General features: G+C 40.5%; 1 protein-coding gene across 3 annotated transcripts in view; it reads right to left on the bottom strand.

Annotated features, from left to right (window-relative positions):
* LOC117213237 (triokinase/FMN cyclase-like) overlaps positions 1-24,654 on the bottom strand; it is an 82,709-nt gene that overhangs the window by 46,763 nt on the left and 11,292 nt on the right. For all 3 annotated transcript variants that reach the window (XR_004488612.1, XM_033458600.1, XM_033458601.1), the window contains exons 6-7: positions 16,096-16,312; positions 8,874-9,119 (exon numbers count right to left, since the gene is read on the bottom strand). Coding sequence is in view for 2 of the 3 variants with exons in the window: in XM_033458600.1 (XP_033314491.1) it covers positions 8,874-9,119; positions 16,096-16,312 (463 nt within the window). In the remaining variant the exon portion in view is untranslated. The remainder of the gene's footprint in view (positions 1-8,873; positions 9,120-16,095; positions 16,313-24,654) is intronic.

The following is a 24,654-nucleotide window of genomic DNA, read 5'->3' as shown; positions in this document are numbered from 1 at the left end:
AAGGCGCTAACCACAGTGCTGCCGTCGTCCGATGCTAGTTGCTGTCGAGTGCCGCTACATGTGTATAATATTGGCCCCAAGACGCTTCCTTGCGGTACCCCTGCCTTGATGTCTTTTATTTCAGAATATACATCTTTTATTTTTATTACAAAGGTACTGTTGTGTAGGTATGACTTGAGTAAGTGATGGATTTGTTCCGGGAAATGTTTTTCGATCGTTTGTAAGAGGTTTTCATGGTTCACTTTGTCAAATGCTTTCTCAATGTCCATGAAGAGGACATTTTTTGTTTTCATCTGTTCTATGTTTTTGCCATTTTGCTCTCGCTTTTCTTTTTCTCTGGTTTTGTCAAAGATGTCTGTTGGAATTATTTTTGTTTGCCTGTTGTTTGGTTCATAAATAGTAGTTGTCCATGCTGCTTCTTATATAATTTCTGTCAATGTTGCTACTACCTGTTCGATGTAGTCGGGTGTTTTTGGTGGAACATTGCAGTTGATTTTGCTCTCAATTAGTTCTTTAAACGTTTGCCATTTGGTAGTTATATTGCAAAGCGACTCTGGATTGCTGTAAAGTATTGGTCTGCTTGTGTATTCCATTATTATCGATGTATGATCGGAGCTAAGCTCAAGACTGGGTGTTATTTTTAATTTATTTGCGTATAGTCCCTTTATAACTGCAAAATCAAGCAAGAAAGGAATTTCCTTTAGATCTGTCAGCCAGTATGTTGGCTTTCCTGTGGGTAATATGTTGAGATTACTAGTTCTAATATATTTTTTCTAGTGTTCTACCTCGAGGTGTGTTAATTCTTGAGCCTTATAGCGTGTGTTTTGCATTGAAGTCTCCCGTAGCGATGTATTTGTCACCTAAGGATTGAAAATACTGTTCTCATTTTTGAAATGCCATTTTATGTCGCGGTGGTGTATATACTGCTGACATCTGGAAGTAAGTATCGTTTCTTATTATCGCTGCAGTCCCTCCGTGTGCTTTTCCTGAGGGGTGTTTGGTATCATAGATGGGGTAATATGGTATTTTCATGTAGCTTTTTGGTGTGAAATGCGTTTCTGAAATAAGTAATATTATTGTTATACAGAATTGTTTTAGTTTCGAGGGCCCGTTGTTGTAGGCCATTGGAGCTCCAAGCTGCTATTTTCACTGTGTCCGTTTCCATCTTTTACTTAACATGTTTGTAAATAGTTGCAGCGTGACTGTAATTTATTGTGCTTTTTGTCTGAGTATTGCATTTTGCTCACTTATCATTTTTGTTAGCATTTCAGTGTTTTTGATGTATTGCTTGTGCAGTTCCTTGATTTCTGTAGCGTCGTTACTGTTGTTGTTTTGGTTTTGGTTGTTTATGGGTGGTGTTGGTTAATTACTTGTGCATAACTTCGGCTGCCAAAGATGTTGTTGTTTCTATGGTTAGTGTTCGATACGATTTGTACGTTTGATGTTGGCTCTGGTTCTGCAATCTCTTGTTGTGAGGGATAACTGCCGTATGTTCTGCCTCGAAGCGATGGAAACAGTTTTCGTTGTAGTTGTTTTCTGACATCGCAGTCTTTATAGCTTGCTGGGTGGTTTCTATTACAGTTCATTTGCAGTTACAGTTTACTTCGTTTATCTTTCCTGTATATGCACAGTTTGTTGTTAGGTGGTTTTCTGGGCACCCGTACCCACAGGTCATCTAGCCGGCTCCACCTATAAGCGGCACCCGAAGCGAAGGGGTTAACGATATGAGTTGTGACATTTCCTTTTGGGTCCGTATCTATTTCTTCTATTGGTGAACCGAATGAATTTTGGAGTGGGATATTTTGTAGCCATCGTTGCTTTTCCGTATCTGAAGTTTTCACGACGCTTCTGACTGGTATTATTTTACGCTTTTTGTGCGCTGTTGCTATCTTCCAGTGTTCATCTTCATGTGATAGTTCGTCATCGTAGCTGTTTTCTTCTTAGTTTTGCATCGCTTCCATTGCTTTTGTAGCTTTACTTATGTAATATATTTCACCTTTGTTTGTTATTTTGATTGGTGGTATTTGCTGTTGCACTTTGTAGCTTTACCATTTATCAATGTTTGTTCTTTTTGTTCACCTAAATTCACTGCTTGTCGCATTTTCACACAAGCACAGTTTCTCGTGTCTGTCTAGCTCGGCTGCTGAGGCAGAACTGATTAGCAAGTTTCCTAAAAATTTCATCTGACCATATTCAAACAGTAAATACAAATGAAGTAACAATTGACATATAAAACAAGATATATCAGTAATATGTTATCGGTTTAACGTGTTGAACATGATGTATGATAGAATATTTAGTAATAGATATTTAATAATACTTTTGCAGTTATGTATAGGTGAGTCTCGTAACATGATAGCATCAAATAGCTCGTAAATTATTTGCTGTATTACGAGTCGAGGCTTTGCGAGTTGCACGAAAGGCCGGCGAAGGTATTTTATAACATATAGTTACAGTGTATTAGCAAATATGTGATCGCATCTAACGCTAAGTCAGGGAGCCACTAGGAATAATTAATAAAGAATAAGTTTACAAAGATGAAACAGATGGAAATCAGAGAGCCTTTCGGATGGAGACATACGGAGGTTGACCTGTCGCTAAATCGGGAAGTTATCCTAGGAGAGTGAAACTTCATGAACGAACCCGATTCGAAATCCACCAAATGTTAGGAGATTGGAGAAAATACAGAGGATTCTGATGTGAAATAAGGGAATTGTTGGATGCTAATGAACTTGATGCGAAATCAGAAAGCAGCAAGATGAGTTTAATTTTCGTGAACAAACCTGATTCGAACATACTAGGTTGGAATGGTTTCTTCTGGACTTTGAGGCATGCGAACGAACCTGATTAGAAATTAGGGAGTCGCAGGAGATGTTATTACAGGCCACATAACTATTAAAAGTTGACATGATTCGAGCGATAAAATTGTGTTGCGTGAGAACGTTTAGCTAGGTTGTACGGGCTTTGGATTGTGGGCTTGAATGTTAAAGCTTACAATAATTACATTCGAATTTATGCGGGAAACGGAAATATGTATATTGTAATCGAAAGACTGTTATAAGTTTTTCTGTCGCGGATAAAAATGACAATGTGAAGATTAAGAGTGGTGTTGAAAAAATGCCGAATAGAATTTAGGTGCTTGTGGATTCTGCAGAATTAACGATTTATTCGGAGAGAATCATTAGTCTGATCTCACTATACTACCTCTTAAAAAACGCGACGCGATGTTATGCACAGACTTTCGCGATGTTTTGTCCGGGGAAAATAATTTCTCGGCTGGTGATATACCAAGACAATACAAAAATTCCATGGTAAAATAGAACCTGTCTTTACCATTTACCAATTAATTCCTTCTGGGAAACTGTGCTCCCGGATATTTTCACAGTCGGCCTTAATAGTAACTATCTTCCCCATATCATTTTAAGATATTGAAATATTTATATGCATATAAAGCACAAAATTGGTGTCCCCATTGGAAAAACCATACATAAAACGCATAATTGCTATTTCTACATTAGAATTACGACCGAATCTGCGATAACACTATTTCGCGGCCATCAATATATACATTTAATGTGTTGCGAAAAGACTCACTTATGACATCAAAAAGTAATAAATAATAAAAGTTGATTTCACATTGAATAGACTGTTATTAGGATCTATGTTGACTAGATATTTTTTAACCATCCCGATCAGTACTATGAGCTCTTTAAATATCTTTTTTTCCAACGCCCTGTATAGTAGTTTATTTCATAATAAATTACGAGCCCTTTGTTCGAATCTACAATTTTTACCTGCTAATGTATGTAAAATTCGAGAGCCCGGTAATAACTAATATACACTCATCTGTATCACTAGAACGGAAAGGGTTAAAACTCTGTGTGAGTGCTCATTTTATAACTACATCCCTCTTTTATAAATATGGCAATAAGTTTGTTTGACGCAATCACGAACAGTATCATTTAGAGTAAGGTTGAATATGGATGCAACATCAATGAGATTTAAACAACATGCAGTGATCATGATTGCAACTGCAGAAACAGTTACACCTATGGCAATTTATCGTCGCTTATTGATAGTGTACACAACGACATCAAGATTACATTTGCGAAGATGTGTATGTCGGGTTCGGAATTCATCGGAGACCACATTTTTCACAATTGTCGTGAAGCATTTGTATCTTACTCGTGAGCCACGCTAGATCGTATGATTTGGGAATCTAAGAATAAACTATGTAAACTACGTAAGCGAAAATCCGAGCAGTCCCTTGTCCTCGCTCTCTCTCTCTCTCTCTCTCTCTCTCTCTCTCACTCTCACTCTCACTCTCTCTCTCTCTCACTCTCACTCTCACTCTCTCTCTCTCTCTCACTCTCTCTCTCTTTCTCTTTCTCTTTCTCCCTTCCCCGCATGATCGCGTGCCAGACTCAAGGTGGATCGAATGGCAGCGGAAATGAATTGCGACGCGAGGGGAGTTTGAAGGGTAAGAACAAGGCCACGCGACCGTTGCTTTCCGAATTTTTACCACTGGAGTTCGAACCGTCGAACGAAAGCAAATTAATGCATTGTCTTTGAGTCGCAAACTTGTCTTCTCATCTAGCTACTCACATCGAAGTCCTTCATCTTCTTGCATTTGTAGAAATACTGCAATTATATCGAAGTCGTATACCTTTTCGGAATGCAAAGAAATAAACTTTTTTTCTAAGTCCTCTTTTCCTTTCCCTATTTTTCTCGATTAACAACGCGTTTCTTTTTTTGGGCTAAGTCCTAATTTCAACTTGCAACATTCATTGAAACTATTGAAATATCGCTAGTACAATATTATTGCAGAATGACAACGCTCGACCAGACATCGCACACTCAATACTTGGTAGTCCTGCGAGTTTAAAATTTGAAGTCGTTCCGCACCCGCCTTATAATCCAGACCCGGTTCCTTCGGATTTCCACTCCTTTCCACAATTAAGGAGGACTTTGAAGAGTATTCATTTCAAGTTAGACAATGAAATCAAGACATCAGTGAAATCCTATATCAAAAGTAAGCTAGCAAAATTCTTCATTGTGGAAATGAAAAAACTTGTCACATGTTGGCAAAAATCGAAGTTAACGGTGATTACATTTAAAAAATTTTTATTTCCTTTTGATAATTGCCTTTTGTTCTCGGGATACAGACGAGTGTACAACATTACTTATCAGCCAACTCTGGCATAATGCTTCTTTACTATCTCAGATATTTATTTAAAAAAAAATGTAAAAAATTTTCTAGTATGTTTGCTGCCTGTTTATCATACAATGCACGTTACAAATAATGATGTGATGAACTCTATCAAGATGAATTATCTTAATTTGAAAGCATCTACCATTGTATCTTGCGCGTAAACAATCATTCAAAATATATCATTTGCAAATATAAGAGTTAATGTGGTCTTATATTCGACATTGATGACTATTAGAAACCACAGGGTAGATCGTCGCCAGTTTCGGTAATATACCCAGTATATACCGTTTAATGTTAAAAAAGTTCACTAAATTTAGCTCCTCAATCCTCATACAAGAGGAAGGACAAGCAAATCATCGAGTATTCTAAATAGGGTCTGACTTTGTGGGAAAATATTGCATAATGTACGGTGTTTGTCGAGGCAAGACAGCCTGCTATAAAAGAGAAAAAAAATACTACTTTGTGACAACAGCGTCACGCAGTTTGAAATCGCTGTGGCTGCGGCAATGATAAGTCGGGAGAGTTCAAAAAACAGTTATTTCGCATTCTCGAATATCGTAATACTTTGCCCGAAACTTAATCACATTTGAGAGTATTGTTTTAACAGGAAGTACTCACGGATGTGAACTATACTTTATTGCACAAACACTGTTGTATTTCGTCAGAATTAATATAATTTATTTTCGATTTCACTAAATAAAAACTCTTGTTATTTCACCACGCTATATCCCCCTTTTTTCCGTTTGATTTATCTTAAATCAGTCCGACTCCCGATCATCGCTGTTATTTCCTCGTTGGATTTATCATCGGGAATTTTAAAGCTCCGACTCCTTCATCTTGAGTCGGCAGGATAAACAATCGTGGATGAACGGTCTAGCAATGACTGTGTCACGTAAAATTAAGGCTTAGGTTTTAAAGACAAGAAGGTTGAGCCGTAACTCAACTTCATGTTTCTTTTCTATTGAACTTTATTAAATAACACAAGTTTATAAGCACAGTTTACGCGACTGATCTGAGAGATGTTGACTGATGAGAGTTTGTAATTTCAGTGCCGAGGTGTTCTCATATTATTACGGAGGAAAGCTCGGTGTGGGCGTGTCCCTTTGAACTAACAACGCGGATTCGTTGTTCACACTTTCCGTTAGCAAAAGTGAGGGTAACGATCCGCGATTCCAACTGGTTATAGCCGACGTTAATAAATGAAGATAGGAGGAAGAAGCCTCCTACCAACGTGGCTGACAACGTAGGTGACATTGTTTATGAGAAAAACCAGCTTTTCCAAATATTCGTTAGCCAAATATTCGGTTTTCCCATTAGGTAACTACCCGCTTTCTCCGTAATTTGTAAGAACGTGCAATAAACCTAAGGACTGTTCCAAGGACCATCCATAAACCGATAAAACTTACAGGGGCAATAAACTAAAAGTTTAAGTTTATGGTGGGTCCTTGAGGTTATTGAGGGTACGCGGTGAGGACCCGCACACATCTGGCCTCTAATGTAGATTGACGTTACAACTGTTACGTCCCGTTATCTGGTACCGGCTGAAGTCCATCCCTCGGTCGGGACAGCCACTAGCGGTGCGAACATCATAGATCGGACCGCAATAATCCTAAGGCACCGCAATATCCTGAGGCATAGTCATAAAAATAAATATCTTTTTTTACTTTAACGTCAAGGCCCTCAATTGCTGCAACATACAGGTCAAATCGAGACATTTGTGGCGAATGTATTGTCCGTGATAATTGTAGCTGCTGGCTGAAGATGTCGCTGCTGGGGTACTGCCATTTTTCTTCTGCTTTTTATGTGTGGAAGAAAAATCGGACTCCGGTCGCCGGGATTTGAACCCTGGTCCCGAACGTTCGTAACCTAAGGCACTAACCACTGCGCTGCAGTCGTCCGACACTAGTTAGTGTCGAGTAGTGGTATTTGATGTCAAGTGTCACCACAGTAGCTCCTTACCAGTGATAACATTTCTTCTTAGCGTGGTTAGGTTCTTAGCTTAGCCGATTGTTGTCAAGCCCGTGTAGATGTTGCGCGTTGTCTTCGATGTGGCAGTGGATACTTGTCGGTACAGTGCGGAGCGTTCCGCGTAGTATGACTACTTTTTAGTATGACGTGCTGGTGGTGATGCCCGTGAACTTTGCAATGGCTACATCACTCCTGGCTTGGTCATCGTCTCGTATCCTGTCACCTGCTTGCGTGGGTCGGCGGTGAAGCGTCGAGTTTTGTTGAAGGAAGAGCCGATCCGTGTGCGGTAGATCTAGATTGCCACAGTCTTAGATTCGCGATGATCGAAGTCTCGGGTAGCGCTATCACGATCACAACTCTTTTCGATGTCGATCATGTCGGGGTCACCAGTTTGAGGTGGATAGTGGAAAGTTGCTAGCGGAAAGCATCGTACGTACGGAAAACAGACTTTCCGTATTTTCCGTGGTATGTGAAGGACAAAGACTATTTGCTCCTTTGGAGAATCTTAGCTAAAGAAATCGTAAGTTTTGTAGCGGTTCCTTGGGCGAGCTGAAAATATTCCGTGAGGATGTGCCGACTTCTGGCAATCATCTTGTCCGAAGGATAGGGTCTTTGTGTAGCGAACCACGGGACAGGAACCGTTGGAAACATTAGTGTTAGGTGCCGCTACACATTCCTTAGGGCTATTGTTCCAGCCAATAAAAATTGGGGACGTGGGTTTTTCTACTTTTCCCGGGATTTCCACTCGTAAATAACCGATGGTGGGGAGATCAGCGACCATCCCCGGTTCAGTATAAATACCGCCATCACAGAACAGGAGTTTTTTTAGTTCTCTATTTGTTCTCTGATCAGTCACCGTACTCATGTGTATCTCGTACTCTGTCTTAACTTGTATACCGTCTGTCGACATATCAACTGTTATATTGAATGTTACATCCACTAATTTGTTGGAATAAAGTATATATTGTAACTTGTTACATCAGTGTTATAATCAGTTCAACCACCTCTATTATCCTAAACGAAATGGGGGATTGATCATTTCGTGACGTCGATGATCTAATCGTAACGGGAATTCACGACTCCCGTCGACGCGATTGTCACGTAAAGTTGATGCTTGGATTGTAGTAAGAAGGCTGAGTCGTAACCCAACTACTAATTTTCCTTTATAAAACTTTATTATAAATTTTAACACTTACAAGAATAACACTGAACCGGAGGAAAGGGGTTGTATGAGAACAGCAACTAGAACAAGAGCAAGAACTGCCCGAGCTGGGTGAAGTCTCGGTTTATATACGTTTTGGTTTTAGGATGTTGAGGGGCTAGGTGTAGGTTATGATGTGGAAAAGTGTCCGAAGGTCGGGGGTCGATATCCTATCTCTGATGTGAACTAAGGTGCGTCACAGCCTTGGTGTATGCTATGATGATAAGGTGGTGATGTGTCCAAAGGAGTCCGAAGTCAGCGGTCGATGTCTTATCACTGATGTAGGTTGAGATGTGATTGATGTCACACGATCTATCGCGAACACGTCTCTCCGCGAACGGTTGATCAGTGACATATTATTATTTTTATTGGTGTGCGGAATTATAACGAACTAATTAAATTGGCCGGGATAAATACGTCAGGTAAGTATGAAATATGCAATATATGTCTTTGCATACAAAATTTATGTATAAATATTTGATTGTTACTTACGAAGATGTTTCACAACATCATAAACTACAATTCCTTGTTCCAGTTGACTTAACGCTCCGAAGTTATTAATGATAACTGCAACTGAGTCTCCACTCTTTAAAGATAATGCCTCGCGTAAGCGTTTGAGCATGAATGCAACTATTTCACTGCAGGGTTTCAATTTCATTTTTTCATATCCAGCCTCTCCATGAATTCCCTGACCAACTTCGATTTCATCGTCTCCGAGCTCGAACATTGGAGATTGGCCTAAAAAAGTTAATATACACCGGCGTGGAAAATTAAAGGATCGCTAAATTTTCGATAATAAAAATTGTCTATATTCAAGTTATTGTAATTTCATGAGAAAAATCATACTACAATCCATTTCGGCTTGTAAACTTGCTCTTCGGCAATTTGAAACACAAGACTTCCTCTTTCACAATTCTATATTTTTCAGAGATGTTTTTACCTCGTGTAATGAATACAAGTATGTGAAAGTAGATATGCTTTTTTTCTTCAACAATTTTATAAATTCGAACAACTCTATGCAATTTGCAACATCTTATTCCAGATTCGTTTTAAGATGATTTTGTAAAAAGAAAGATTTTGTAAAAAGAATCCCCTTTACAATGACTTTTAAAAAATTGACGCACCATGTTTTCACCGTTTCATGGCATTTTAAATGAAAAGTGAGCTGCGCCATCATTCAAATAATTCAAAGTACACCACGAGGTAATGTGGAAGGAAGGTAATATGTGTGTGTTTAATGTGTGTGTATTGCACTAAATAGTGTGTACGATGCACGTATAATGTGTGTGTTTAGTGCACGTGCAGTCTGTGTGTACGTGAGTGTGTTTACAAGTGAGTATTACCTAGTCATTGCATTATACCTTCTTGACATTGCTCCTTCATATTAATGATTCGCTAGATTAATTCTTAAGGAATATCTGTCCACAGCCCTCAAAGTACATCTCCCAAAGTATCACAATATGTTTTCTCTGATTTTGTAGTCGGCCTCCAAGAATAAAAATTAATACGTGGGAACAAGAGCATGCATGAACGACGCAAAGAAGTCATAAGACAATGGAAAGATAATATACTAAATACCTTTCAAGCACACTAAATACTAAATACACGAGATACAAATTATACCGTGATGTATCCAGAGTTATACCAATACAGTTTTAAGACTCAGATTGAATTGCTATTTAAATTATGGATTTACGTCAAACTACGAATGTTTATACAGAATTTCAAATTCAAAGTCAAATATTCTGACTGAACCGTATTCTATTGATGATGAAATGATTGATGATGATTGATGATTGATGATGAAGATGAAAAACCTCAAAGAAACCATAGATTGCAACTCAACTGTAGCGGCACATGAGCGTAAAAAAGTTCAAGTAGGAATGGAAAATTCGAATCTGGGAGAGACCCATATTATTGTGCCTTTGAATACTAGCGATTGTTTTGGTTTACAAGGTCTAGAGGCAAATGAACTCTGGACAGATTGTTATTGCCGTTTCTTGTAATCTTCAGCCGGAGTTAAATAAAAAAGTTAATTTTTTGTGGTAACGCCCGTCGATATAAATGTATGAACGTGCCTAGGACAAAGTATTATTATCTTTTATTCGATCGGCATAATATCATTGAGCGAGCAACGACTACACAGTATCTCTGTATCTGTACTTGTACTTGTACTGATTTTAATACAACTGGCTATTACGAATTTGTCCACTCGTTTCTTTATCAAACGAACCTACACGTTTAACCTTTAACGCTCCGACTTTTAATTGTGAATATCGACCGGCAACTTGCAAGTTTTTAAGTGTCAGATTTTAAATACTACAATGACATGTAAATAACAATATTAAAGTCATTCAAAACAATCTTTATTCGTCTCAGAAGTAATATAACTTTGATTACAATATTGTAGTATCGTGAACAAATGGCCTAAGAAATATCGAGTGAACCATAAACAATGTCACGAAAAAGCCTAAGTGCCTACAGGTCCATCAATATGTCGTCGATCCTTCAGTCGAATAGTTATGCGGGAAAAAGACCTACGTGATCATGGCCACAGACGGTTGCGGAACACGTACATGCTGGGGCTATGAAAAAAGACAAAGGGATGCTTAAGGGAGAAAGAAGAATTAACAGGCAGTCGTGAGATAAGAAGTCAGAGTATAGTCAGCATTGTCGGAAAAAGTTGTCAGTATTGTCGAAGAAGGTGGTCCGCGAAGAAGGTTGGAACCGTGGCGACAAGAGTTGTAAATTAACTATTTAGTTGTCTTAGTTATAGCACATTACTATATTTAGTTCACGTTAAATAACCATTGTTTTCTGTTTAATCCATTCTAAATAAATAAAAAAATCCTATAACATTTATATTAATTATGATTGACTATTGTGTGGAATTTTTTAAAACATTCATTGGGATGCAAACCGAGGTTGCGTTCACAGGTCCTCACAGTAGAAAACTGTTTGTTCTTTTACCGCATTACTTCCTTTTGGTAAACAAACAAAACACTTTTTCTTTCTCCCTTTCAGCAACTGATTTATTATATGGAGTTTCCCATCTAAACCTTGTTCCTTATCTGTTCCGGAAAGCCTGTCATACACATTGTGTAGTATCGTGAGTGAAAGGCCTGGGAGTTGGCGGGTGAATCGCGTGGAATGTCGCGAGAGCCGAGGCGTTTGTTTTCGATAGGCGTTTGTTTTCGATCGCGTAGTTTTGGAAAGAGGAGGCCTACGTGATCTTGGCCACGAGCGGTTGCCAAGGGACGGGAAAAAAGGAATCAACAAACGAGAGTTTGCGAGTGGCGTTGCCGAGAGAGTGTTGATTGCATTTTGTGAAAGTCGAGTCGTTATCTAATTATTTAGTTGTGCTGTTTTCTGTACGTTTGGTGTGAATAGTTCAGGTTGAACAACAATCATCTTTTTCTGTCCGATTAACATCTGTATCATCCATTCCTTGTAAATATATTATATCACGATATTACACATTGTTATTCCGAAAGTTACTTACGAGCTGACTTACTAATAATTTCACAAACTTATACTGTGACAAAGCGCTTTCTCCTTTCCTTTCCTGAGAAATCTTGTAAAGTATATAAGCATTTATTATACTCGTTTCTAGTCCCCAAAAGAACCGTATTCTTCCACCATTTCAACGATTTTCACAGGAAACAATATGTTGATGCATATTGATCGGCTTTATCTACAGTGCTTGAGAGACACGCTTGGAGTAGAGCACTGCACATTGGTGGTGCTTGAGAGGCACACTTGGAACGTTAAGGGTTAATCCACTTCACTTTCAAGTGAATGAAATTCTTCAAAACTCTTTCAAAATACTATTGCACCATGAAGACGGGCACATGAAACTTATACCGAAATCTTCCAAACTAGGCAACGAACGACGATACTCATATAATTACCGCATCAATGCGACGCAACTGTCCAATCGGACCAATGGAAATAAAATTTATTAGATGCTTGGCTATTAGAGAATTGCTAGATATGATACAAAATATCGGCTGTTATGTCGTGTCCGACAGTCAGATCACGACCCTTGTACTTTGTAAGACGGGGGACAAGCGTTCTTTACCACTGATTGTGCATAACTGACTGTCGTGTCCGACGGTTGGATCACGGCCAAGGGTTGTCATAAAACAGGGGACAACACTGGTTTTGATGACTGCTCTTTCGCACCTCTGCTCCTCGTGTATAGACCACGACCTTCTAGTTTCATCAGATAGAAGACAACAGCTCTTCAGGATTGATTCTTCGAATCTGTCCGTCGTGAGCGCCGATTAGACCATGACCCTTGGTTTTCGTCAAATAAAAGACAACAGCTAATGGTCATTTCTCCCATCTGCCCGACTATTGATCTCTCAAGATGGGGGCGAAGGATAAAAGTTTGCTTCTTTTACCGAGTAGCTTATGACACTGTTGGATCTTCAAGAATTTCGGGGCCTAAACCTTAGGGTCTACATAGCAGTGTCATAAACCCATACCTTTTCAATGATCTTGAACTGTGCACATTATCCAAATCATCTCTATTCAGATTCAGATCCAGAGACTAGACAGGTCACTTCATAACATTCATTTTATAGTTCTTTAAATACTGTTTAAAAACATGGAAACTCTGTTTTGGATCATTATCCACCTGATAAACATACTCCTTAGGCATATGCTTTATAACGAAAATCACATCATATATTCTATAAGTCTCGTACCCTCTTGAGAAAAAGAAATTCCTTTAGCGATGTTAGATAGATGAAGCAAAATGCTGTATAAGCTACAACTGTAATGGAAACCACCCAGCAAGCTATAAAGACTGCGAAAACTGTTTCCATCGCTTCGAAGCAGAACATACGGCAGCTATCCCTCACAACAAGAGAATGCAGAACCAGGGCCAACATCAAACGTACAAATCGTATCGAACAATAACCATAGAAACAACAACATCTTTGGCAGCCGAAGTTATGCACAAGTAATTAACCAACACCACCCATAAACAACCAAAACCAAAACAACAACAGTAACGACGCTACAGAAATCAAGGAACTGCACAAGCAATACATCAAAAACACTGAAATGCTAACAAAAATGATAAGTGAGCAAAATGCAATACTCAGACAAAAAGTACAATAAATTACAGTCACGCTGCAACTATTTACAAACATGTTAAGTAAAAGATGGAAACGGACACAGTGAAAATATCAACTTGGAGCTCCAATGGCCTACAACAACGGGCCCTCGAAACTAAAACAATTCTGTATAACAATAATATTACTTATTTCAGAAACGCATTTCACACCAAAAAGCTACATGAAAATACCATATTACCCCATCTATGATACCAAACACCCCTCAGGAAAAGCACACGGAGGGACTGCAGCGATAATAAGAAACGATACTTACTTCCAGATGTCAGCAGTATATACACCACCGCGACATAAAATGGCATTTCAAAAATGAGAACAGTATTTTCAATCCTTAGGTGACAAATACATCGCTACGGGAGACTTCAATGCAAAACACACGCTATAAGGCTCAAGAATTAACACACCTCGAGGTAGAACACTAGAAAAAATATATTAGAACTAGTAATCTCAACATATTACCCACAGGAAAGCCAACATACTGGCTGACAGATCTAAAGGAAATTCCTTTCTTGCTTGATTTTGCAGTTATAAAGGGACTATACGCAAATAAATTAAAAATAACACCCAGTCTTGAGCTTATCTCCGATCATACATCGATAATAATGGAATACACAAGCAGACCAATACTTTACAGCAATCCAGAGTCGCTTTGCAATATAACTACCAAATGGCAAACGTTTAAAGAACTAATTGAGAGCAAAATCAACTGCAATGTTCCACCAAAAACACCCGACTACATCGAACAGGTAGTAGCAACATTGACAGAAATTATATAAGAAGCAGCATGGACAACTACTATTTATGAACCAAACAACAGGCAAACAAAAATAATTCCAACAGACATCTTTGACAAAACCAGAGAAAAAGAAAAGCGAGAGCAAAATGGCAAAAACATAGAACAGATGAAAACAAAAAATGTCCTCTTCATGGACATTGAGAAAGCATTTGACAAAGTGAACCATGAAAACCTCTTACAAACGATCGAAAAACATTTCCCGGAACAAATCCATCACTTACTCAAGTCATACCTACACAACAGTACCTTTGTAATAAAAATAAAAGATGTATATTCTGAAATAAAAGACATCAAGGCAGGGGTACCGCAAGGAAGCGTCTTGGGGCCAATATTATACACATGTAGCGGCACTCGACAGCAACTAGCATCGGACGACGGCAGCACTGTGGTTAGCGCCTTAGGTTACGAACGTTCGGGACCCGGGTTTAAATCCCGATTAGCGGAGTCCGATTTTTCTTTCCACGACGTCTAAATTAGAAGAAAAGTAACAGTACTCTAGCAGCGACATTTACACCCGCAGCAGAACCTATCTCGGCCTCTATATCAGCAGTAGCACTATCATCACAACTATCTCCACCTCACACACTATACACGGCCAACATATCAACCATTACCAAGAGAAAACTACTGACATTCGCGAACGACACGGCTATACTAGTCAGGCATACTAATTCAGAAACAATAGTCACATTACTACAAGAGTACATCGTAAAAATATAAAAATGGCTATAAGATAAATAAATAAAAGCAAACCCCAGTAAATGCAACCATATTACATTTACGCTAGGAAAACGGAAACCATCAAATATCCAAGTGAATGGCACGCATTTAACACAAACAAGGCAAGTTAAATACTACACTTAGACACACAAATCTAGGTGGAAACAACATACTAAATCAATTATGGACAGAAAAAGAATAAAAAGAAGACAGATGTACTGGCTAAATAGTCGAAACTCTAAACTCAGCATAGAAAATAAACTAAAAATCTACAAAACGATAATAAAGCCGATTTGGTCGTACGGAATACCGTTATGGGGAACAGCAGCAGTGAGTCACAAGTAAACTAGAGTCGCTACAATCGAAGATACTGACGAGAATAGTCAACGCCCCGTAGTATGTCAGAAACGAGGATATATTCTAGGACTTAAAAATACCAACGGTCAAAGAAGAAATCGGTAGATACGCAAAAAATACAAGGAAAGAACGGCAACACATTCAAACAAGCCGGCTGCTGAAGCGAGCAAAACTCTCATGAAAAGAGGATTAAAAAGAAAACACCCCATTGACCTCACTATGGAAATAAAATAGTCAAACTGGGATATGGTATCCCGCTGGGGTAGCACATGTTATATAGCAATTAAGCTAGAAAAATTTACCAAATGTTCAGCTGGACAAATTGTAAAGTACAAATGAAATATTAAAAAGGAAAAACGTACGCCTTCTTCCGCGTAACTATTCGGCTAAAGAACTGACCGTTTGGCATATTGAAGTTTTCCAACCCTTTCAGTCTGTCTGCACATAGGCTTTCTCTCATCATTATGTATGGTTCATCCGATATCATCCTCCAGCCTACCTAGGTTACATTACTTTACGTCTCTTATATAAAAATATGCATTTTTATGAACATCCATAGAGTAATTATGATGTAGTTACTAATAATGGTAAGATGGGTATGATTTAAAGTAAATAAGTATATAACATTTATGATTGAGAATATAACAAAACAATTTGTTCCAATTACATCTTGTGTAAGTAATATCTGGATACTAACCGGGTATTGCACATGCTGTTAACCCAACCGAATATGTGGCTATATTTTGCAAAACATCATGTGCAGTTTTAGTCACTTCTTCAAGTGATAGCCCTTGTTCTGCTAACGCACCAGCTATTTTCATAACAAATATTATTCCCGTTAAACCACGCTTGCCAGCGACACCTTGCTCCTCCTTCGGTATACTACAGTCTTCATTTACAATTACTTCCGAAATCTAAAATGTTAAATAGAATAAGTTACACTAAATTACAAATACAATACAATAAAATACAAATAAAATACAGTTCAATACAATAAAAATACAATAAATTACATATATTAAATAGAAACAATTACGATTGTCTATTACACTAAGCAGGACAGCGAGCTTGATTTTGTGTATCACTGTCGGCTTGCAAAGCTGCATATTTTCTACTACGTCCGGTGACTCTTACACGGTGCACATAGAATTAAGCAATAATCCTAAGGAACTGTCATAAAACAAGGTTTTTTTATTTACCGTTAAGGCCGGCAAGTCCTTTTTTTTTATTTGGAAGAATTTTTACAATCAGTTCTCATTGAGAATTATAAGTAAATTATTCTGGCGTGGTACTATATCGTGTATAATAGGTGATTATCGTCTGTTTGATTCTGGCTGAATCTAATGTTTAAATCTAGAGGGTAATGTCTTTTTATTCTGCTGATCTGATCCGTCGTGTCACGTAATTGAGTAACCAATGGGTTTTGGTGGTTGTTAACTCTTATGTTATATCTGTAATAACGAAACTACTTTAATTAGTTTATTAGTGATAAGTAAATTGAACAGGTGTTAATTGAACAGAGAATAATGTTTGTTAAACATGAACTGATCGCAGCAAACACATAATAATTAACACAACTGAATAATTAATTAACGACTCTCATCAACGCAATCCGCACTCTCTGACATCTCAACTCATACTACTGTTAATTCGTTTATTGTCCCCTAGCAACCCCTTGTCTTTTGTCTTAGCCTCACTACGTACATGCTCAGCAATCGCTCGTTTATAATTCACACGACACACCCCAGACCCCTCATTCATGATACCACATATCTATTACTGAATTTGGATATTTCTTCTTTAACTGTGGGTATCTTAAGGTCACGATGTATTGTTTCGCTGGTAACATACCAAAGTGCATCTATTGTAATATCGTAAGGTAGTTTGAACTGATCGGTTGAAAGGTTGGTAGGTAGAGATCGGTTGAAAATAGAAAAAATCGTGTACGTCGTCTTTCTGTGGTTCGTTTACATTTAAGAGTGCCTACGTGACTAAAGTCACTTAGTTCTTACATAGGTATGAGGAAAACAATAGACAACGTTAGACGAGAAGGACGGTTTCGTTTTTCAAGGCGGGACGACCGAAAGGTCAGAGTGTGCGAGTCGAAAAGTGTGCGTATTGCGAGAGTCAGAGCTAATCGAGTCGTCGAAGAGTAGAGTCGTTAGAGTTAATCGAGACACCGAAGAGTAGAGTCGAGAGAATTGATAGAGTTGTTAGAGAGAGAGGGGGGAGAGGGGGGAGAGAGAGAGAGAGAGAGTGTTAGATTCGTTGTGAGGAGAGTGGCTAAATAACTGTAAAGTTATTTGATATAGATACGAGTATTGCATTTAGTTTCCGTTAAATAAATATCGTTTTCTGTCCAATTTATATTTGTATATTCAATTTAATATTAATAAATTGTAAGCAATCGGGAAAAAATTTCTATCTTGATTTTCCGATATTACACTATTAAGGATCTTAGAGTTTTCGATTGAAATCGTTGAAAAATTTCTAGGTTGGAATTGGAAACTTGCTGTTTCCCATAATTGGATCCCATAGGTCCAAACAGGTTTTAATATGGCCTTATATAGCATTATAGTATAAGTTATAGTATAAGTTATAAGTAAAAGTGAAACCGAAAAACGCACCAAACAGAATAGAAAATTTCAATTTTCAACACAGCCACGTGGATACTCCTACATGGCACGGTATAAAAGAACGGTAGTTTTATAGAAAAGGAAACACTTCATCCCTTTCAATGAGCTTAAAGTATGTTCTCAAGGTCAACATTCTGAATAACTTCGTCCTATACGTATGTCGGAGATGAAAGAACACCGGAGCCTTTGGAATTTTGGATAATCCCGCAACATTGTAATCTAGAGTCTACCATAGCTGTAATTAAACAATTGTAGTTATTCACTTCGATTGTACTTGTTCGAGACTTGTGATAATGAACTTGGGCTCAAGGCGACAGCCAGTCGCCGAACGTAGCCGCGGTCACGGGATTAACGCTTTGTCTAACAAAGGTATGGAGTAATTCTATAGCTCTCTTTAAAAGAAATATTTGTAGCGGCACGAGACAGTAAACATTCCAAGGATTTCTGTCCTGTTGCTCGCCATACGCAGACCCTATTCTTCGGGTATGATGCCGACGATTACCAGATGCATCTCCACAGTACATGTTCAGCTAGCCTGAGGGTCGTTATAAACATTAAGATCAAGTTTCCTAAGCCTTCAAACAGACAAACAGTCTTTGTCCCAACTACGGGAAGATAGGGGAGATCTATTTTTCAACGAACGACGTTTCCCACTAGCAACCTTCCCTCAAGGACGGCTAGCATCATTTTTTAGCCACCAACATGGAAATTGACCAATTAACAGCAACGTCAATTTCCCTCACTTTCAAAACGAAAGCTATCCTCGACGAATCCGATGATCTCGTGTCCTTAGACACACCCCACCATAGTTTTCCTCTGCAGCATCATCGCGACGGAAAGTCATTCTCTCGTGAGGTCGTATTAGCGAGTTACTTAGTGTCTGTACGCTCGGTGGATATTCCACGTTTTAACAAAAAGTCCGACTTAGATTTTTGTGAGCACGTACATCTATCATCCCGTTGACCGCGGATTCGTGATTGAACCTAGGATCACTGTCATTAGTTTCTCGGGTATCTAATTACCACAGTTACTTGTCCAATACTATAATAATCGTATTTGCACTAGTCAATGTCTTCTCTATTTCATAACGACAATGTGTAATCCAAACGAAGATTCGTTTCACGCCCCTAACCCTAATTCTAATGTAAATCCGACATATAGATATGTAATATCGTGATATAATGTATTTACAAGGAATGGATGATACAGATGTTAATCGGACAGAAAAAGACGATTGTTGTTCAACCTGAACTATTCATACCAAACGTACAGAAAACAGCACAACTAAATAATTAGCTAACGACTCGACTTTCACAAAATGCATTCAACACTCTCTCGGCAACGCCACTCGCAAAACTCTGTCTCCGCTCAACTCTCACTCGGCTCCTCGACTCACACTCTGTTTCTCGACTGACTCATCGTTCATTCGTCCTTTTTCCTTAGCGTCCCTTTGTCTATTTTCTTAGCCCCACCACGCACGTGCTCCGCAACCGCTCGTGGCCAGAGTCACGTAGGCCTTTTTTTTTGCGTAACTATTCGACCGAAGGACCGACGATACATCGTTGGGCCTGTCGGTACTTCGACTTTCTCGCGACATTGTTTATAGTTCGCCCGATATCTCTTAGGCCTTTGTTCCACGATACTACATTCGGCCATCCTGCAATAACATCTGCCCTCAGATGTTGCCTTCTATCTCGCTGTCATCAGATGCGTCACTTTCGGCGTTTATAACTCAAGGTTTCGTGAGATCGAGGTGTGCGCGGGTCCTTCCTTCGGTACTGCTTCGCACGCTTTCTTCATTTCTTGTAATTTCGCAGGTTCCCTTCTAGCTTACCTATGTTTCGTTCAGTTAGGCTACAGTCAAGGCAGTTGGATACCACGTGTTCGATCTTTTCGCGTAACCCCTTGAACCAGAAGTCCTTCTTGACCATAGCTTCTGTTTTGGTAACCTCGAAATGCCCACGCTCGTGCGCTTGCCTGACTACTTGAGCCCGCATCGCCTTCGGTGTTACTATTAGCACATCGTCCTTACACTCCTTATACAAAATATTGTTTCTTATTACATGCCCATCGGCCTGACTGCACGTTGCGGCGTCCAAAATCCTACGGACTTCAATGTCCTTGTTCTGTACCCTTCTCAACCGTGCAATCAGCCCGTCTTCACTCTCCGTTACATACATAGTGCTCGGCAGGGGGTTCCTACTCGGAGCATCCACATGCTGCATACTTTTCCCCGGCCGATGACACGCCTGATACTTAAACTCGCCTAGTAACAAGGCCCATCTATCCACACGCACACACAAATCTTTCTTTCTAACTACAACTATCGGACTCGCATACTCCGAGTCTGACGATTTGATGACACCCTCGTTTGTCCACGCTTCCATCAGATCATCTTCTTCCTTTCTTTCCGATGGCGCCAGTCTTCGCGGTCTTCGCGCTACCGGCTCGTCGCTTTCCAAAACTACTTTTGCGGTTATTCCGACGTCTCGCTTCTTCTCCGGCCTATACCCCCTAACGATATCGCGAATCGCTTCACGATAATGCGGTTCCTGTACGTGTGTTAGGTCTGTTTCGTCAGTCTGTTCTACCACGTTAACTCTAAACACATCCGGCACGTCTTTGTTAGTCTGTTCGTCAAGCCGCAAGAAAGTCACTTCGCCTCGTTTAACCCGTAACTCTACCTGATCCAGAAAATCAGTGCCTAACAACAGGCCGTGCTTCGTCAATATTTTGTTTGAAACAACGTGCAAAGTGATTGGCAGTTTACACCCATCAACCGTCATTACCTTGGTGAATTCACTCCAGGTCTCATTGCCAGCGGAACCAAAACCGTCGAACTTAAGCTTGCATTTACCTAGCGGTGGTGACCCTAACCTCGCATACTCGTCTGATCGAATGAACGTGAGATCACTACCCGTATCCACTAGTGCCACAAACCTACAATCATCTATCGCCACTTCCTTCACATACTTCCTCTTTCCGGATCTTGACATTACGCAAGTCTCCTTCGGTCGTGCCGTACACCTCGCTGCAATATGTCCAAATCCGCTGCACTTGAAACACCTAACGCCTTCTCCCCTCTCCGGACACTTAACACTTAGATGATCCTTACTACCGCAAATGAAGCATCTTCTTTTCTTCATTGCATCTACAGATTGACTGGGCTTCCCGTTCTTCTGGGTTTTAGCCGGCTTCACAATCGACTTTGCTCTGCGACTCTTCTGCTCTTCGTACATCACTAACCTCTTCCTCAACCCTTTGATTGACGTAGCGCCGTACAATACAGACTTATTGTTCTCGTCGTCTATTACTCCATCCACTATGTATTCCACTTTTGCTTCCTCCTCTATGTCCACATGGCTGGCTATTTCGAGCATGCGATACATGTAGGCCAAACATGCTTCATCACTCTCCTTTTTTGTTTCTTCAAGTTTCTGATGTACTTGCCTACTGTTGGCTTTCCTCGAAAATTCTTTCACTAGCCCCCTCTTCAACTCATGCCAAGTCCTGGCATGACACTCGAAGCTCGCAAATATTTTCGCTAATCCCTTCAGCAGCTTCCTCGCGTAGACTGCCTTCTGCCCATCCGACCACATGCACGTATCAGCGACTTCCTCGAACGACTCTAACCATCGTTCGACATTTTCACCTTTGTCGCCACTAAACGACTCTAATGCATCTTCGACGTCTCTAAAACTCAGAGTCGAACCAACACATGCCCTTCGACAATATTCATCACGGTCCTGATACACCCCTTGAGTATCTCTCTTGTATCCTCTTGCGTTTTTTTGTCATCTTCATCCTCACTTTCGTCGTCGGTTTCTTCTTCCGACGATATGTCATTACCATCCATGGCCGCTGGTAGCCGTGCGCGTAATTCTACTTTTCTTCCCGTCGTTTTTAAACCCAAACTAGCGAGGCGCTCCTTCAACTCCTTCGTATTCATTTTCTCAAAATTTTCATCTTCGTTACAATCACGCTCAGCTCTCTGTACATTTCCTAAATCTCGTTGACCGGTTAGCTCTTCACCGCCCGTCGATCCCTTAGGATACGATTGTCCAGCCCTACACGCCCGATTCAGCCTTGCCATCAGTACTGACCTCGCACCAGATATAGGGAGGTTCATTCGCGCGAGCTTACTCCTCAGCTCCTCCAGCGTCGAACCCTCTTCACCCTACAATCGTTCGTCCCCAACGTTTGCCATTTTTCACACTACACAAACTTAAACAGTCAACGATATCGTCTTTTATCGCACCGCGTACCGGTAAATTCACAACTAGCTCGAATAGCTCTGTTAAACCGTTTCGTTTTCTGTCTTGTCCAATCCCGGACGAGCCCCCAAAAATGTAATATCGTGATATAATGTATTTACAAGGAATGGATGATACAGATGTTAATCGGACAGAAAAAGACGATTGTTGTTTAACCTGAACTATTCATACCAAACGTACAGAAAACAGCACAACTAAATAATTAGCTAACGACTCGACTTTCACAAAATGCATTCAACACTCTCTCGGCAACGCCACTCGCAAAACTCTGTCTCCGCTCAACTCGCACTCGGCTCCTCGACTCACACTCTGTTTCTCGACTGACTCATCGTTCATGCGTCCTTTTTCCTTAGCGTCCCTTTGTCTATTTTCTTAGCCCCACCACGCACGTGCTCCGCAACCGCTCGTGGCCAGAGTCACGTAGGCCTTTTTTTTGCGTAACTATTCGACCGAAGGACCGACGATACATCGTTGGGCCTGTCGGTACTTTGACTTTCTCGCGACATTGTTTATAGTTCGCCCGATATCTCTTAGGCCTTTGTTCCACGATACTACAGATATACCGCTCACAAACCTTAGGCTTGAAATAGTATATAAGTTGTTTGATAAGTCATACAAGACAATCGTCATTCTTATCGCCAATAACCCATCTAGGAATAAAGACAAAAATGAAATATAGGTGAACAAAAAAATGAAAAATAACCCAAGATATATATCAAATCTCCAAAATATGAAACTAGTCTACAAGAACGATTTTAGTTATTAAGACTATAAATATAAAATATGTAATGATGTAATTCAATTTTGAAATCCAATAAAATAATAGATATTATTTAAAAAATGGTAGGCTTATAGATCATCTAATTTCTTGTACCCGGACCGAATCCAGTTGTGAGAACTTCTTTTCATAATAATTATTCATGAATAATAATAATAAAATAATTCATTGAATTATCTTATGCATATTTTGTTATCAATTATTTTTTATTTATTATTAATAAACAGTTTTACAGAAAAGATTTCGAATTGCTGCCGGACCACTCCTGCGTCCTCTCCCATCCTGAAGGAGCTGTTCCTCAGGACTAGTTTGGGCATTCAGAGGGACTACCACTCTCAACGCTATCCTCTGGGCCGTCGTGCAAGTCTGAGGACATCCCAGATCCTCCTCGGCGTGTCGGCCACTATGACCACCTTTTTTTTTTTTTTTTTGTACGTGGAGAAATGCTCATGGGCACTTCGCTGCTGCAGCAATCGCGTAACAGCAGAGTAGTGTCGGACTCCTAACGACTAAAGCTCCACGATGACCATCCTACGCATGTGACAGGGGTGATCCAGGAACCTCTTATGAATTAACTTCTGTTGCACCCCCTTCTCGCGTCCTCTTGTTCGAGCCAATCCTAGTACCTCCTGACTATTGAATTGGCGTTAGGGGGGGGGGGGGTCATTGTCCCTAGCGCTGTCGCTCCTTCCAGGCGTGGTCCGTTTGGACGGCGGTGGAGCGGCTCTAGGTCGTCTGACTGCCATCCTTCTCCATCGTCTTATCCTGCAAGGGTGAGAGTTTTTCTTTCTCTCCCTTTCCGCTCGCTCTCTCGCGAGCATAACTCGCTCGCAGCAGAGGCGGACGGCCTCGTATTCCTGTGGCCCTCTCAACATCGCCTCTACAACCGCTGGGGGGTCAATGTTCCTCCTATGGCGTGTCGCAGAGTATAGCAGGGCAGTTCCCACGCCGGACAGAGCTCCAGGGTGTGCTGCGCCGTGTCCCTGCCTTCTCTGCAGTGGTGGCAGATGTCTGTCGTCTCTCGTCCGATTCTCTTCAGAAACTCGCCGAACACGCCGTGTCCGGTGAGCACCTGGGTCATTCTGAATGTGAGCGAGAGGTCGTGGCGGCTTTTCCATGCCTCCCAGTTTGGGAGGACCGCCTCCGCGCCCCGATGTTCGCCTCCCTCGTTGATCAGCTGGGATCGCCACCGGTCCCACGTGTCCTCCTCAGCGGTTCCTATGTCATTTGGAGCCGCCTGCTCGTTGGCCACTATGACCACCTAGGGTAGTGCGGGGCCGCTCTTCGGTGCAGAACCCTACAAGGGTGGGATGTTCTCACCCTCTCCCACTCTGCCCGCTCCTTTGCGAGTATTACTTCTTCGCAATAGGAGCGGACTGTGAGGAACTTCTGTTTCCTTCTCAGCACCACCTTCTACCACTGCCGAGGGATCCACACTTTCGCCAATCGCTTGTCGTAGAACACTGCGGGGGGCCTCCCATGCTGGACAAAACTCCAGCGTGTGCTCAGCCGTGTCCTCACCCTCTCCGCAGTGGTGACAGATGCTCGTCACCTCTCTTCCAATTTTC

Source organism: Bombus bifarius, unplaced genomic scaffold, assembly GCF_011952205.1.
Source record: "Bombus bifarius isolate JDL3187 unplaced genomic scaffold, Bbif_JDL3187 scf7180000008546, whole genome shotgun sequence".
Classification (NCBI taxonomy): domain Eukaryota; kingdom Metazoa; phylum Arthropoda; class Insecta; order Hymenoptera; family Apidae; genus Bombus; species Bombus bifarius.
The sequence above is the reverse complement of the archived record's forward strand: the minus strand, read 5'-3'. Positions and strand labels throughout refer to the sequence as shown.